The sequence below is a fragment of the Cornus florida genome, unplaced genomic scaffold (genome assembly GCF_030987335.1).
Source record: "Cornus florida cultivar Cherokee Brave unplaced genomic scaffold, ASM3098733v1 CherokeeBrave_3.0.0_Hap2_Chr06, whole genome shotgun sequence".
Taxonomy (NCBI): domain Eukaryota; kingdom Viridiplantae; phylum Streptophyta; class Magnoliopsida; order Cornales; family Cornaceae; genus Cornus; species Cornus florida.
In genome coordinates, this window is record NW_026775576.1 from 18,503,003 (window position 1) to 18,520,382 (window position 17,380).

At 35.3% G+C, this 17,380-nt stretch overlaps 1 protein-coding gene across 1 annotated transcript; it reads left to right on the plus strand.

Moving 5' to 3' along the window:
- The first annotated feature begins 12,861 nt into the window (after positions 1 to 12,861).
- On the plus strand, positions 12,862 to 15,959 carry LOC132311151 (ethylene-responsive transcription factor ERF118-like). Its single transcript, XM_059808913.1, has 2 exons — positions 12,862 to 14,072; positions 14,212 to 15,959. The coding sequence occupies exon 2, from the start codon at positions 14,333 to 14,335 to the stop codon at positions 15,344 to 15,346; it is 1,014 nt and encodes a 337-aa protein (XP_059664896.1). The 5' UTR covers positions 12,862 to 14,072; positions 14,212 to 14,332; the 3' UTR covers positions 15,347 to 15,959.
- Positions 15,960 to 17,380: the final 1,421 nt, after the last annotated feature.

Sequence of the window (17,380 nt, forward strand, 5' to 3'; positions counted from 1 at the left end):
TCTTTTCAGGACCACAGTTAATCCCAAGTTTGGGAGAGTTATACCACCCACTTCGGATACTTGTGTCCCGACCATTCATCGCCATAGTTGTACTGGTATACTCTTTACTCTTCATTCTGTTCTCTTTGCACATTGAGGACATTGCGCCATTTAAGTTTAGGGGTAATATGTGTTCTTTGTTGCATTTAATTCAAGATTTTGAGTATAACTTGTGTATTTGAGGGATTTTCTATGATTGGTTCAGACTAGCTATGACTTAGATCTTTTGAGGACTATATTGTTTAAAATTTAAAAATTGCTTGACTTGAGAGTCCAATACTCCTTGTATGCATTGTGGATGCCATTTAGGAGTAAATTCTTTGAAAGATTGATAGCTTGCTTGCATTTGTGATCCATATCATCCTGATTTTCTGATTGTTTTGAGATTCACTCTAGGATTCTACACTAGCACAGGCACACACTAGCATTCATTTTTGGGGTACATGCTTTGTTGATTATTGATTTGATTATATCCCAATTGAGCTAGTAGTGTATTAAAAGCTTTCATTCTTGATAAAGGTGGATAACAAATCCTTTTCACTAAGTAGCCGGGATTCTAGCCTCATTAAGCACTGAATTTCTCGCGCCGAAAGGTGGAGGCCCAAACTCTAGGTTAATAACTTGTTTCTAAAAAAAAAAAGGCTGTTGCAAAAGCAAATAAAAAAGTGAGGACTTCTCCCAAAAGGTGAGAAATGTAAATGATTAGATAAAGGTTGTTTTAATTTGTAGCCTAATTGATTTGAGCTTGTAAGTCATTAGGGATGTTTAAACACCTAATGCCCTAAAGGCGTCCGGTTTGGGAGTCATTGACCTAATGCTCGACCTCATGGATCGCTAGAAATCTTAATAGATCAACACATTGCACTATACTTCCATCTTTGATCCTTAGGGATAAAAAATAAAAAAATATAAAATATAAAATTAAGTGAAAAGAATAAGCGCACCTAGATCAATGAAGCTTTAATAAAAGGTCCATTCTTTATCTTGATGATCGGTACTAGATTTGTGTGCTAGTTTGATGGTAAGGATGTGATCATTTCTTTAATTGGCTTAGATAGCAACATATGGTGTTGTCGATATCGAGCATGCAAAAACAAGCAAAATGAGTGTAGCCAAGTTTAAATTTGTAAAGTGCCACTATACCTCTACCTACTAATATAGCTAGGGTGAGTAGGGATCGTCCCAAGGGAAATGAGTCGTGCTTTGGAACCAATTATAGAGTAGTAGGTCAAATGATCAAAGATTGGGTGATTTGATTAAACTAGAGTTCAATTAAACCATGCAATTAACAATCTAGAAATTAGAGGGAAATGAATGAGAGAGAGGACTTAGGGCTTAGAGTTCACCACTAAGCTTCCCTTTACTAAACACTAGCAATTGTAAATTAATGGGGACACTTAAGTTGTAAAATGTGTGTGTGTGTCACTAATTGAAAACTAAGCAAGGACGGCAAATAAGTATAAATTGTCTAGTCAATCTAGTGAATAGCACAACCTATCAAATGAGACCAATAACCATTCAATTCAACAACAATTAGAGCACACACAATATTCTAGAAGCATGCACTCATTGCATTCATAAGTATGGAATATCAAGAAACAAGAATAGATTGTCCACCTATTTAGGAATTTAAAGCAACTACACTACATTTAGGCTAGAGACATGAAAATTAATCTAATTAAACTAAAGGTGTGGCATAATCCATCAAGAAACAAGTGTGAACCATTAAATAAATTACAAAAGTACTCAATTAAGTACTATGTTTTGACCATCACTAGATTAACAACATCAATACACATAAACATGCATTAATTCCATTAAATCTAGAGAAAAGCACATGAATCATCCATTTCAGCATATGTAGACATATGGATAGAAATAAATGATCAATTGAAAGCATTAATTATACACATCAAGTACCATAAGATATATATTTATTCAATATCAAAACATCTATTACAACTTAAATCCCCAAAAATGTACAAAAGACTAGGTCTAGAAAGCAAACTTAGGGGCTATCTCTAGCCCCAAGTGAAGGATTTAGCCACTCATTGTAGTGGTCATAGAACCCTCAAGGGCTAGCTTGGAGATTGGCATCATCATCTTCATCCTTGCTTCCTTCTCAAAACCCTAGTTATAGAGAGAAAACTATGTACAAATATCTACTCTATGAATTTTCTAAGATAAAATGACTGTCTCCTCAATTAATTCATTACATTCCTCTTTTGAGTAGCCTCTAAGTTAGAATAATAGCCTATGATTGGAGGAAATTCACAGCTATACAAATTAGGTAGAAAACGGTGCGCTCGGGAATTAGACAGCACACTGCCAGCAGGTATTTCGATCGATCGAAGATCTTCGATCGATCAAACACTTAGCTTCGATCGATCGAAGTACATGGCTCGAAAATGTCTTCTAGGAATTATCCAATTGGTTGAGTTGGCACCACCTTGCTTCAATCGATTGTAGACCTCTTCAATCGATCGGGACTTCCCTTTGATCGATCGACGTTCCCCTGGTGCATTTTTCTTGGCTTCTTTCCAACTTACTCCTTAGCTACAAAATGAGGCTAAATGGCTCTTGTTAGCCTATTTGAACTTTTTTTACCTGAAATAGGCAATAACACAAATAAGTATCTAAAACATGAAAGTAAGATTGATGAATAGACTAAAATACCCTAGCTTAGGTGCTAAAATGCGTCACATTTGAGCACTTATCACACCCCTAAACTTAGATGTTGCTAGTCCCTAGCAATGAACTACAAGGAAAAAAAAAGAATAAACAACTAAGTAACTATGAACTAGAAAACAATAAAATGATAACGCCACATAAAGTGATGGACTCTAAAATTAGGAAGTCGAATGCATGTCGGGGCATTATATTCATTTGGCACATAATGGTCTTTGAGAACCATTAGAGGATTGGGAACTTGTCGCTCTAATAAGGGGTGGCCTCACATTATTAGGTTGCAAAATATTCGGGTGGTACATGCCTTGTTGGTCTACATGACCAAGGTCTTCAACGTGATCTTCCATTGATGTAATGGAATGATCAAAAGTGAAAAGAATTGCACTAGAACTACCTTTACCCCTTGGATTACGAACGGTGGATTCAAGATTTAGATTCAAAGGACCGAGAGGAAGATTAAGTGACCTTTGACCATGCATGCACAAAACAAGTCAACACACCAACAATTAAAAACAACTTCTCCTCCACAACAACAATTAACAACAACCTCCACATACGATGTTCCCATACTCCCATGATTTCAACAATAATAATAGGGCCTCAACAAGGACCAAAGCACAATTAAAGTAAATGAGTTCAAGATATGCTCAAAAAGTTTCCAAGCAATAATAGTAACTTCAAGATTTAATGCTTGCTTCAAGGTCCAATGTTTGCCTTCCTTGCCTTCAAGTACCTAATTGATAAGTAACAAGTGAGAAAACAAAAATAAAAGTAAAGACAAAAGATCAAAAGAGTACTAATTCCTATTTTAATTCCAAATACGACCGTTGACAAATCCCCGGTAACGGCGCCAAAAACGTGGTGTGTGTCCGATCAAGCACACAAAAATGTGTCAATTTAGAATTGTATCAAGTGGCCACCACATTTAAAAATTTATAAAATCACTAGACACTTATACTATGTAGTATGAAGTGAGAAGGGATCGTCTCAAGAGATCGCAAGGGTATTTGGAATAAAAGTCGAATTAGTAGGTCAAGTAATCAAGAAAGTGGTTTGGTTTGGTTTAATTAAACTATGATTAACTAGATTAAGCAATGCAAGAGAAAACAACCTAAATGAAATAGGGTTTAGAGAATAGGAAAGAGGTCTTAGGGCATAGGAATCACCACTAAGCTCTTCCGCTAAACCACTAGACTTTAACAATTTAGAGGAAGATCAATGTTGTAAACAAAGTGTGTGCTACCAATTGAAACAATGAGCATGAATGATAAAAACAAGAATGAATTGTCTACTTAAGCTAGGGTGTAGTACAACTCATCAAGTTAAGGCATGAACTATTCATAACCCCACAATTATAACACACATCAATCTAGAGAAATGTACATCTTGTCACAATAAGGATGGTTTATCAAATTCAAGCATGGATTGTCTACTTATCTAGGAATTGAAATGTAATTACAATACAATTACACTAAAACAATGAAATTAAAGCAATTAAATTAAGATTGTAGAACAATCCATCAAGTATAAGCATAACCCATCAAATCAATTACAAGTGTATCTAATAATAACTATCCATAACCATCACTAGATTCACAATTTAATCACACATAGACATGTATTATATCTAGAGAAAGTAGTGTAAAGATATAACCCTCAATTTAATCACACATAGACATGTAAATAAACTAGAGAATTAATTGGAAGAATTGAACCATACAAATCATAAAGAAGCTCAAGATCTATATATTCACAAGGTTAAAACATTCATTACAACATAGAATCCCCCAAAAAGTCATAGATCTAGGGTTTAGGGTACAAGCCTAAGGCTTTTCCAAGCCCTAAGAGGATGATTTAACCACTCATGGATGTAATCTTGCAACCCTTAAGGGCGATCTTCAAGCTTGGATCCATTTTCTTCCTTGGTCTTCTTGGTAGAAACCCTAGGGATGATGAAGATCTTACCTTTTTTTCTTGCTCAAGAACCCTAATTTCTAGAGAGGGAAACTATGTATCTAAAGTTCAATCTATCTAAAACTAGCTACAATTGGTGAACCCCTAATAAATGGTTCAATTTCCTTCTAAATAAAAGCCATTTTTAGAGCAATTGGTCAGAAAATAAGCCTTGAAAATATCTAATCCCACAGCCAAAAGTAGGGTAAAGATTAGGCGAGTTCGAGAATTAAACAGCTCACTGCTAGCAGGATGGCGATCGATCGTGGATTTTGGTGATCGATCGTGGATTTTGACGATCGATCGTGGATGATGTGGCAGTCTTATCTTGACAACTGACAACCTTATCTTCTTTGCTGGCGTTGACGTGGCACTGTGATGGATTGCCAATTTTGGCGATCGATCGTGACTTTGAACAAATAATGAGGTAGCAGCCTTATCTAATGCTGACGTGGCTACGATTGATAATGGACTTCGGTAATTGATCGTAATGAATCTGCGATCGATCGCAGATGCTCCAGTGTATTTTTTTGAACTTTTTTCGGATTTTCTGCTTAACTCTAAAAAGGGCTTAATAGGCTGTTTTTAGCCCGTTTGAACCTTATTGACTTGAAATAGACGAAAACAAGAATTAGTACTAAAACGGGAAAGTAAGATATATGAATGGACTAAAATACCCTAGCTTAGGTGCTAAAATGTGCAACATTTGAGCACTTATCAATAATCAACCAAACAAACTTCGTTTCAATCTCAAGCTCATTAATGTCAAGTTAGATTCCAATTCAATAATCCCTGTGGACGATCCTTTCTCACTATACTAACGTATAAGTGCTAAGTGAATTTTATAAATGTAAAAGTTGATGCCCATTTAAGGCATTCTAAATCTAAATATTAAAACACATTTTTATTGGAAACACAAAAGAGAGCATCAAGTTTTTGCTCCACAAATTAAGGGAACTTGTGTGTTTTCTTTTGAAAAAGATATAGCACGAAAATTGGAGTATTTTTTACTTGTTTTTGAAGCCTTAGGGATAGAGGATAAAGGGGGGGGGGAAAGGGCCTTGATGTTGGGAGATCTATTTTTTTGGGGGGTTTAAAACTAAGAGAGAGAAATATTGCAGAGGTGAAAAAGAGGGCAAAGATGGAGCTCGAATTTGGGTCTTCTTTAGCAACATTTGAGGCTGCAAGCTTGACCATGATAGGCTAAATCCCTTCCTAGGGGAATGATGTAACCTAATCCGAGTAATTATGGCTTAAGTTGTAGTTTTTTTTTTTTTTTTTTTTTTTTTTTTTTTTTTTTTTTGGGGGGGGGGGGGGGGGGGTGGTGCGAATTTCTAATTTTTAGCATTGCAAGTTGTATGATTTTGTGGTTTACAATTGTAAGACTTTTATAATACTTTTGTAAATGGGCTTCATGTATACATTCATTCTTAATGAAATGTTTATCTAGAAAATGATTCATTTTGATTTGAACTTTTAAACATGCTTATAGTGACAATAAACATGTAAATTATGCAATGGTTTTCATGATCTGTAATGTTAGGGTTTTGATAGGCCATGCCTAGAGAAGACGAACCGTGCTACACATTAAATTAGCATAGTTAGGTAGACGGTCTGTGCCTATTGAAGATGGGTTATGCTTAGTCCTAGATTGTGTATGCATTTTATCTTCTTGAATGATTCATTATGTGTCTTTACCACATGGGTTATAGTTGTGCATAAATATGATTTTCCCCATATATAATTACAATGTGCCATGTGATAAGTGCTCAAATGTTGCACATTTTGGCCCTAAACTAGGGTATTTTAGTCCTTGCATCTATCTTTATTTTTACGTTTTAGTTTTAATTTGTGTTTTTGTCAATTTCAGGTCAATAAGGTTTAAACGGGCTAATTTTGGTTCATTAAAGCTTTTTTGGAGTAAAGCAAAGACAGTCGGAAAAAGTTTAAAAAATGGCAAAAAGAGGCCGCAGCCCATCATTCGTATAGTGTGTTTATCCTTCAAAAGCGGTCAATTCTAGGCTAAAATAGGGTGGGCTTAAATAAAATTTTAGCACTCGGGGGAATCGATCGATCCCCCAGCCCTTGGCAGCATTGTGGGATTTATCATTTTTTCTCTTTTCTTTTCGTACTTGGGCCGGACTTCTTCCAAATGGGCCAACCATTATGTTGTTACATTTCATTTTGTAAAGAGTGGATAGAAAGTTAAAGATAGAGATTAGGGTTTTGGAAAAAAGAGAAGTGGATGCACAAGTGATATAATTTTTACATTATAACTTTTATATTTTTCATTAGTTTTCTCTCTCTAAGAAAAAGTTAGAGATTAGGGTTAGAAGAAAGGAGGAATAGTGGAGGCACCAATAATACATCTCTAGATCTACACACTCTCTCTCTCTAGAATTCAACAAGGAAGAAGAGGATGAATATGGAGCTATGTTTGGGGATAGCCCTTGAAGGTTCCAAGATCACATCAACCTCTCCCATGATTGTCTAGACTTCTCCTTGGGGCTTGGATGAGCCCCAAGCTTGTCTCTTTCACTTTTTTGGGGATTTATCTTGTGATTAATGGTTTGGCCTTGTGCATAAAATGAATCTTGGGTTCTCCTTTGATTTCTATAGGTTAATTCTTTCTACTAATTCTTTATGTGATTACATGTTGTCTTATGTGATTATTTGAGAATGAATCTCTACACTAGATTCTCTATGTTGGTTGCATGTCCATGTGTGATTAATTAAGGATTTAGTGATGGCTATGCATGGCTTTTATTAGATGGGTTTGTCAATTAATTTGATAGATTATTCTTATGTTTGATGGGTTGTGCTATACTTAGTTTATTTATTGGTTAGGTAGACAATCTATACTTGAATTTGATACTCTATGGCTTATTATTGCACATTCTATGATTCTCTAGATTGATGTGTACTACAATTGTTACTAATTTGATGGGTCATGCTCAGAATTGATGGGTTGTTCTACACCTTTATTCATGCTTGTAGTTAGGTAGACAATTTATACTTGAATTTGATGGTCCATACTTAATATCACAATTGGTAGTCGCATTTTGTTCATAAGAAGGTTTTCCCCAATTAATTGAAAGTGTATGGTTTGGTGAACAAGCATGGTGGCAATTCCAACGGCCTAAGCCTCTCTTCTCATCTTTTAAATCCCTATCTCAACTTAGTTTTAATTTAATTGCATTTTAATAAATTGCATCTTAGTGTAATCAACCAACCCAACCCTCCTTTGCAATCAATTGATACATTAGGGTTGAAATTAAATTCCAACACGTATAATCTCTTGGGACAATCCCTTCTCACTCATACTACATAGTATAGGTGTTAAGCGGTTTATAATTTTAAAGTATGTTGCCCACTTGATACTAATTTTCAAACTCAAAGTGTTGTGCATTATTTTGTGCATACACTCGGGTCGTATCACCATGGTTACATGGGTTATGGTAAAGTCATTCTCCTAACCTCAACTCATACCATCTCTTTACATTTAATTCAAATTATGTTTTTAAGCATTTATTTCAGTTTATGCAAGTAACAAATAACCATCCAATCAACAATTTTCAATTAAATTCGGAAATAATCTTATAATCTTGATTGTCATAAGCTAGCAATCTTCGTGGATTGATAATCCTTACATAGCCGTTTTCTACAAGAACTTGTGCTATTGCAAGTGGTATTTATAATTGATAACACTTAGTGCACATCACTTCTCCCTTTGATCTTGTGTTTTATATAGCCTTAGTATGACTTTAGGGATTTAGATCAGAAAAAATTAATCTGATAGCATGATTAAATCGGACTAAAACAATAATATATATGGGTATATGTATATATGTATACTTTGGAAGAATTTTCTAATTCATGCTTTAAATATATGTTTTTAATGAACTAAATTGTGTATACTTGCTCTATAATAATACTAGACATTAATTGTGACATAACATGTTTTAGGACCCAAAAAAATGGATTTTTGGACTTAGAACAGACCTCCCTAGTTGTTTCCACGAAACAGTGCTCGAGCATCGTTTTACAGGGCTCGAGCGCCATTTTCTTGGAAACAGCACTTGAGCGCTATTTGGGCAGTACTCGAGCGCTGATGCGTGATTTTGGCTCGAACGTGTTTCGTTTGGCCCCGAACATATTATTAAGACTCGTGAACAATAGTATGTGGATTAAATAGCATGAATCTTAAACATGCATGTTAGCGTGGGATTTAATCATTTATTAACTTGTAATTTGGTTTCTTTAAATTGTTTTAGCATCGGAGTTTAATGTTTATGCATGGTTATGATTTTAATCATTATAATTGCTGGAAATATAAATTATCAGAATGTGTATAGTAGTATTATGTTGTTAGGAATTGATAATTTATAAGTTATTCTTATGATTTAATAATGTTGAATTGCTGTAATAATAACAATATTTGATAATGTTGAATTGCTATAATAATAACAATATTTGGTGTGGCATGTTCCATTCACATGTCAGTTTCCACGTATAATGTCAACAACTTAGTGGTTTCTTGCATTTTGCTTAAAGTAACTAGTAAAGTTACTTATATTAAAATGTCCCTATACCACTTCTCCTTTTCATGTTCCTGAAGTGATAATCTGATGTGGCAAGTTCCATCAGAACTCGCCACATGTCAGCTTTCCATATATCCAAATGGCTAAAGTGGTATCACCTCCTTCGCCAACATGAAACATGGGAGATTAAAGGTTCAAGTTATTGTTTAGGAAAAGAGGATGTGTACCTGAATTAGATGTGTGTGTCTATACTTACCTATAAAAAAAACTGTGGAGACTAGAAAAGGGTTATAGCTCAAAGGATTAAAGTATTTAGCTAGAGCATTGATGGCTTAATTAAACCACTAATGCTAAAAAATATTAGGAGTGTTCAAAAAATTCGGTAAACTGAAAAACCAAACCGGACGGTTTGGTCTAGTTGTATAGTTGTTTGCTCCGGTCATGGGCCTAAAATTATGAAACTGTAATTTTTCATTCAGGTTTTGGTTTAGGGTCTTGCTGGACTGGATCAGCTTAGACCGAACCGTTACTACGTTATATAACTTTTATATATATATATGTGATACCTTAAACCTATATCAGTAAATCCTAAAGTTAAACTTCACTTCTCACTTTCTCAGTTCTCAGCAATGCGACACAACCCCAAATCCCCAAATCTTCTCTCCGCTATTACCATATGATTCATTCTACATAATTTCTTACTCATAGTTACATTGACATCTCATCAACTATAATGGTGTCTGTGTGAGCTGAATCCTATTAAGAAGGAATTGCTACTGTATAGCTAGAACAACCTAATTTTTCTTTTTTTGGAATTCTAGTTTAGCAAAACATAGAAAGTGCACTTAAAATTCAAATTCATGAGCACTTTGTGCTTTTGATGCAAAAATTAAGTTTCTATCCAGTCATCCTCTTCCAGCACCCCTATTCCACTTCGAATGTATTTTGATTCTAATTCCTTCGATAAATGCTAGTTTGTTACAAAATGTGTAAGAAAACTATTCGGTTCCTACACCATAATCACATCTCATTCAGTAAATTTGAAAAATGACATGGAATACCATTTTATAAAGTTCATGTTGCTTATCTCTACTTAGGTATTCTTCGGCATGCTCGACGCTTTATTAGCTTCTGAGAAGCACCTAGAAGAATATAGAGATTGCTGTCAGGTAGATCGTCTATTCTTCGTTTTGCTATCCTTAGGTTCCTTTCCTTCCGTAGCTAAATAAATACTACATAAATATAAATTTGGTGAATCCAGGATATATTGTGCAATGACTGTGAAAACAAGGGAACTTCACCCTTCCATTAGTTGTATCATAATGTGGGCATTGTGGATTATACAATACCAAAGTAATTAAGGTTGAATCATATTCTAATTGCTCAGTTTTGCGATAGCTTACCAAGGATATTTGGGCTCTCCACAGATGATATAGGTATATAAATATCTTGGCTCAACCATGATTATGATGTTGTTATGGAATTACAGTCTTCTTCTTCCTCTGAAGCAGAAATTGGAAACCCTAGATGTTCCTGTAATCCCTCTCATGATGATATGTACTTGTAAATTTTCTCAAAATTTTGGCATCGTTGTATAAAATCCTCGGTTGTTGTCCCCATTGTTCGTTCCTCGAGTTGTTATGTTGATGTTATTTTACAGACTTTGTGATTCTTTACCAAGCTTGATGTTGGATTTTGTGTAGAATTCTGCGCAACAGAAACTGAAGAACAGTCTACCCTGCATTGCATACTGTAATTAAAAGCACCTAAATTGCATGACTAATACCTGTTAGAAAATATTTTTACTGGAAATATCTGTTCTTTGAACTGGTAATGTTAGGGTTCATGACTTCTGAGAGCCAATCAATGCAAAATTTCAGTCATTCAAACGCACATCACTGAATTCTTGCGTGAAGTGGTTCTTTAATAAACATTGGGGTTTGAGAAGTGGCCTTCATCTTAGATATTTAAATTATTTGGCTCTTACTTGTGACTTTCTCTTGGTTGTTAAGATGACACAGAGATTTGAATTCAGGATTTTGCGTGCCTTGTACCAACTTATTTTTGAAACTGAAAAAAAAAAAAAAATTAAAAAAAATCAGGGCAAAAGAAGAAAAAATAGGACAAATCAATACAAATTCTCACTTTGTATTATTTATCCTACCTTCTTAGATATGATGGTGTGTAATTACCATCTTATCCTGTTACAATTCTATGCAAAATGAAGACGAGACATCTCTTAAAAAACATCACATTTCTTTGTCCAATTTTATTTATTTATTATTATTATTATTATTTATCTCTTTTCTCATAAGTTCCATTCAGAATTCTTCTATCTCCCTCGGATGAAATGATTCAAGTTGGTTTATCAATCTCATCTACTCATTCATATTATGTGCCATTCGGATTATGTGAATAAAAAAAAGTATGATACACAAAACTATTCAATAGCAACAGAGAACATAGATATGTGAGGGTAACACACCAATGTTTCAAAAATATATTGAGAAGAAAAATGAAAGTTCTCTGAATAAAGAGATAATATTAAGAAAATACCAAAATTCTCATTTTAAATACTAATTAAATTATCAACGGTGTGGTCCAATTACAAATGCACGCACTTGTAAATAAATTTTTTTTTGGTCACAAAATTAAAAGTAGAAAGTGGTTAGGATTTAAATTTACCCATTTAATAATTTCTCCTCTTAGTCAATTTTTTATTTTAAATTTGTTAGGGAATTGTTTGCTCCCAACGCTAATTGGCATATTATACTACGACAAGCTTCTCAACTCCTCCATCCAACTCACTTTACTCTCCAAGAACCCAAACGAGAAAGTTGGCATATACTAAGACAAGCTACAAGTCTATGCCTCTTACAAAGGTCAACAGATAACTGCCGATACTTCTCTTCCTCCTTTCTACCAAGGGCATGAAGAGTATGAACCCACAATACCAATCATTTGATGAATCAGAAATTCAGAATATTCTAATGTCTTGGAATTAAATTCAGAAATTCAAAGGAGTTTAAGAGAACTACATCCAGACTAATAAGAGAATAGAACTCAACAAACAATTACAAAAAAAAGAAAGAAAAAGAAATCAATAAATAGAGTTTTAAGACAATATTATGGCAAGTGTTTTCTATTACCCGTGTTCATAAAGTCTCTGATAAATCTCATTTGATATAAAAATAATCAAAAAAAAAAAACATTAGAATTTACCAATCGTTTAAGTGTCGGTCACCGTCAATTATTGTCGATAGTTGTAGATGAGAGGGAGAGAGACGATAGGGCAACTGAAAAGGACCGATAGAATGCAACGAAAGGTATAGAGAAAAGGCTGATAGGATTGAGGGAGAGAGAGATTAAACTACGTCGTATAGAGAAATAAGAGACTTGCCAAAAAAAATTGACAGCTGTTACATTTGAGAGGAAAATTGAGAATGTTAAAATTTGAGGGCCCAAATGAGAGTCCATTGGAGAGCCCTTTTTTCACCCCCTCTCATATTTTGAGTTTAGCAGCCCAATATAGAAGAGCATTGGAGTTGCTCTAAGGCTATGTGTTGGTAGGGTGGGTTTGAAGGGGAATGATAACTTTAGTTATGAAGGAAAGGAAAGGGAAGGGAAGGGAAAGATAATTTTAATTTGATAGGGAAGGACAATAATCACGTTTGGAAAAACAAGGGGAAAGAAAAGAAAGGGCATTATTTTAATAAATTGACCATTATACCCTTATATATATATAATGTCTCTAAGCCCACAAGAAGAAAAGAAAAAAAAAAAAAAAAAAAAATTCAGCCCCTACAAATCAATTCAGCCTCGGCCTCCATCTGTGAATCTCATTCTCAACTCTACACTTGCCCTCTCTCTCTCTGCAAATGGAAACTACAAAATTTACAAAATCAAAACCCATATCAGCATATCATTTCAGATTGTTCAAAAAATCAAAACCCATATCTTTTGGTTTCCATCGCCAGCTGTTCCAGTTTAGGTTCGCCGTTCGCAAGCTTCAGCCGCTGTCTCTCCTCTAAGCTTGTCCCCCTCTCTCTCTGCAACTTCTAACTTGTATATATGTATGGGTTTGGTTTTAATTTTGTTTCTGAATCAACTAATCAAGGTCTGTAATTCTTGTTTTGCAAACCAAATCTTGATTTTGTTTAAGGATAACTTTGGCGCCAGAGATCCCATATCAACCCTAGCCTTCCCTTTTCTTTCATTTCCTCCCATTTTTGAGCGGTTAAGAAAAGCACTATTCATGTCTTGAGTTATCCTTCCAAAACCCTCCATCACCTTTCCTTTCCTTCCCACCATTTATGCCAAATACGCTTTTTTAATCACCTTCCCTTCCCTTTCCTCCCTTTGCCATTGCACCAAACTGAAGGAGTTTATGTTTATGGCCTCATATACTACTAGTAATTAAATAGCCTTTTAACACGCAGTCTTTTACCAGCGGTAAAGGGACACACACAGACAAGCAAACACAAACATAACCGAGACAAAACATAACCGAGACATCTTCGGATTTCTGCAACCAATCTCTGTCATATTCTAGAGAGAGAAACCGGAGCCATAGATTTCAAACCGGAGCCATAGATTTCAAATCCTCGACGCTTCTTCTCTCAATCTAGACTTTTTAGGGTTTTAGAGGGTTTGAGAATTCTTGATATCTGAGACATTTTTTCTCCTTTTTCTCAAGAACCAGGAAGAGGGATTTGCGAGGAAAATATTTATGTCTTCCAGATCCGAATTGTTGGTGACTCGGGCGTTGAAGCTCTGGCATTGTGTCTCCTCATTGTTCTTAGCTCTCCACTACACCAATTTCGCAATTTCTACGCGTTTGAGGCCTAAAAGGTAAAAAAAATTCTTAAACCCTATTGGGTATATGGATGTTTACAGATATATACATATATGCGTATATTTTTGATGATTTTGTGCACGATCATGTGCACTGATTTGAAGTGGGCCGTTTTTGTTGGGGTTTTGGTTGCAGATAAGCGATTTTGTTCGGCCTCTTGCCTGACAAATCTCTAATCTTTAGAAGGATTCTTCCCTTCTGGTTCTGTTTTTGTTCCCTATTTTGTGGGTTTTGGAGAGGATACATCTTGGCAAAGATGGTACTTTCTGAGGTACATCCACATCATCTAGATAATGGAAGACTTAATGGAGATAAGCAGGGCAAGAAATCAAGGAAAAGATCGAAACCTTGTGAAAAAATGGGCAAACCCATGAGGAATCTTCGGGTGTTCTGTTACGATGATGACGCCACTGATTCGTCCGATGATGAGCCTTGCAAATCAAATCGTTTCATTAGAGAGATTAATCTCCCAATGGGTAGTCATCAGCAGATTAAACCAATGAAAACAGATAGCAACAATGGCTGCAAAAACCTTAGAAAGAGGGTTTTGACCAAGACTTTGAACCAACAGGGAGAATCTGGCCCGAAACACAGAGGCATTCGACAGAGGAAATGGGGAAGATGGGCTGCCGAAATCCGGGATCCCTTCCAAAGAAAGAAGGTTTGGTTGGGTACCTATAATACGGCAGAAGAAGCTGCAAATGCTTACGATAACAAGAAGCTTGAATTCGAATCTGTAATGGCTATTTCTTCCCCCGAGAAGAGGTGCAATCAATCTTCCTCGATGGCTGTCCCAAAATCTCAAAAGCCCACTATTTCTGATGACAGTATAATGCCGCACACAACGTCTCCGTCATCTGTTCTCGAATTGGAGTCTTCAACTACTGTCTCGGCTTTGTCATCACACATGAATGGCGAATGCAATGATATGGCGAAAGATGTTGCCAGTGTTGGTGAGCAGCAAGTGCCCAATTTGGTTTCTGTGGATGCCCCATTGACGTCTCTTCCAATTGGGGAGGGCCTGGACTATGCACTGGAGCTTGAGTTGATCTTTGCGGAAAATGGTTTTGGACAATATTTAAGGGACAATCTTGACTATATTGGGAACTATGACATGGACAATCTCCAGATATGCGGGTCTGATGGACGACCCATTGAGCGTCCAGACTATGATTTCGAGTTTGACAGTGACCAGCTGGATCAAGAAAAGTGTGCTTGGGTGGATCAATTTTTGGCTATGGAGAAGCCCCTCAATATACCATGCCCATAGGTTTTGCAGCAAGTAGGAGGTAGTCATTGTGGTAGTCTCGGGGACTGTAACCTGAGCTATTGAGAGATTTTGTTGAGGGAGTATGCTTTCTCACTTTATTTAGAAGTGTGTGTAATGTGTATGGATAGTGAGTGAGTCCCTTGGTTTTCCTGTGCTATTAGAGCCGTCCAAGGGTTGTTTGATGGTAAGAGGCAATTGCTGTTGCATCTTCCGAGTTTTGCTCATATTGTCTTTATTTCAAGCTTATTATGAATTGATGAACTGTTCTTTGGTCTATATAAATTGTACTATCGTTGCTCAATTTGGGTACAACCTAATCATTGGGCTGCATTCCATTGGAGAGCAACAACATCAACAAACTGGCCCTATCTGCCACAGTCTACCATTTGTGGATGATGGAGAGAAACCAAAGAATTTTCAAAGGAGTTCACAGAGATTGTTTGGCTCCATGCCAGATGTTAGCAGTTGCTTTGGTGGTAACTGCCAGATTGAACACAAAACCTAATGTGATGACAACAATTTTTTTAGATTTTAATAATATTATTATGAATGGTGTTATTATAGTAAAAACAGAATTTGAATTTTATGAGTTTAAAATGAAGTTAATCTTTTACATTATGTTGCCAATTACTACAGGTATGTTATTTTTTTTCCCATGTACATTAGTGACATATTTAGCTATTTGAAAGATTTATGGACTAAGTAAAATATATTATTGTAAACATTTTTGTGATTTTGGTTTAATTAATTGGGTTCTTCTGAATTAACAATGCTTGATACCCATGTGAGGTATTTGTTTTAGACCTAACATGAAGTACTTTCAAGGGTTTTTGAATATTTTGCCTTTGGAACATTTAATTGTGCAATAGCGGATGTTGTAGGCAATGACTTAAAGTCTTAAAACTTCTCTATCTTGACATTGGTTGCAATAAGGTGGCTTTGTATCACTTAAATCTTTACATTCGCTACTTGTGAAGCTTGCTACTGATGGGATGTGCATATTCTAAATTTTATCATAATGCTCTCAGTTCCAGTTTCACTTCCTTGAAGATAAGGTTTGCTTAATTTATTTGTTTTTTTTTTCAGTCATCTTCTTATGTATGGCATTGTAGCTTAAGTTGTAACAATGTTGTTTCTACGATCTCATTTAACCAAGTTTACATTATGTAACAACGTTGTGTATTTCAGGTAGTCCTGATTAGGATTGATAAGTTTTAAGTACTGGATCTGACTCCATTATGTTGCCGGAGAGGATCTCTAATACTTGGGGTAAGTTGCCTAATGCCAATATCTGGCACATCCTTTGGTATTGTGTGTTGGTTAAGTTGTTTGATGTGTTTAAATAAATGAAGTGATTATATTTTCTCTCAGTAAACAATTTAAATGAATTGATATTATTAGATTCCCTCTCAATTATGACCATATCAAAATTTTGTGAAACCACATTCTGCCATAACGTAAGTTACCGCTTGGGTACTTTAAATCTTATGGTATCGGTTGGTTAATTTAGATCTTAATTTAGAGAGATGAAGATTTGAAATCTTTTAAGTTGCTTTAATTGAGTATTTTAAAGAAGTCTAAACAAAATAGCTATGATTTTAAAGCAGGAAAAACGATAAAAAGTCACAAAAATAAATGTCTTATGGATTTGGATCCCTTGCTAGATCCTTTTAGAAGATATTGTATTTAGAGTTTATAAACCCTAAATGCATCCCACAAGAGAATTTCTCTCTTTAAAATTATTCATTCAAGTCTTCCACAAAATTCTCTGTCCAATCTCTTACAAGTCAAGTTTAAGCTTTAAAAATATCTACAATGGGAAAGAAGTGAGAAAGTAGATCACGGAAAGGAGAGCATAGATGTTGAAAGCTGAAGGAGATACAGTCTTGAAGGTTTTTTTTTTGAAAAGGATTTTCATCTCTGCATCAAAAGTTTTCATGCTTCCCAAAACATCAAATACTCATTTCATTACAAATGACATCTTTGGACATTTGAAGATTGGTGGATCTATACTGTGGTATAAGGAAGAGTAGA

What these genes read in the sequence shown, in the direction of transcription:
- LOC132311151 (XM_059808913.1), top strand. Translation starts at nt 14,333, where the DNA reads ATGGTACTTTCTGAGGTACATCCACATCATCTAGATAATGGAAGACTT.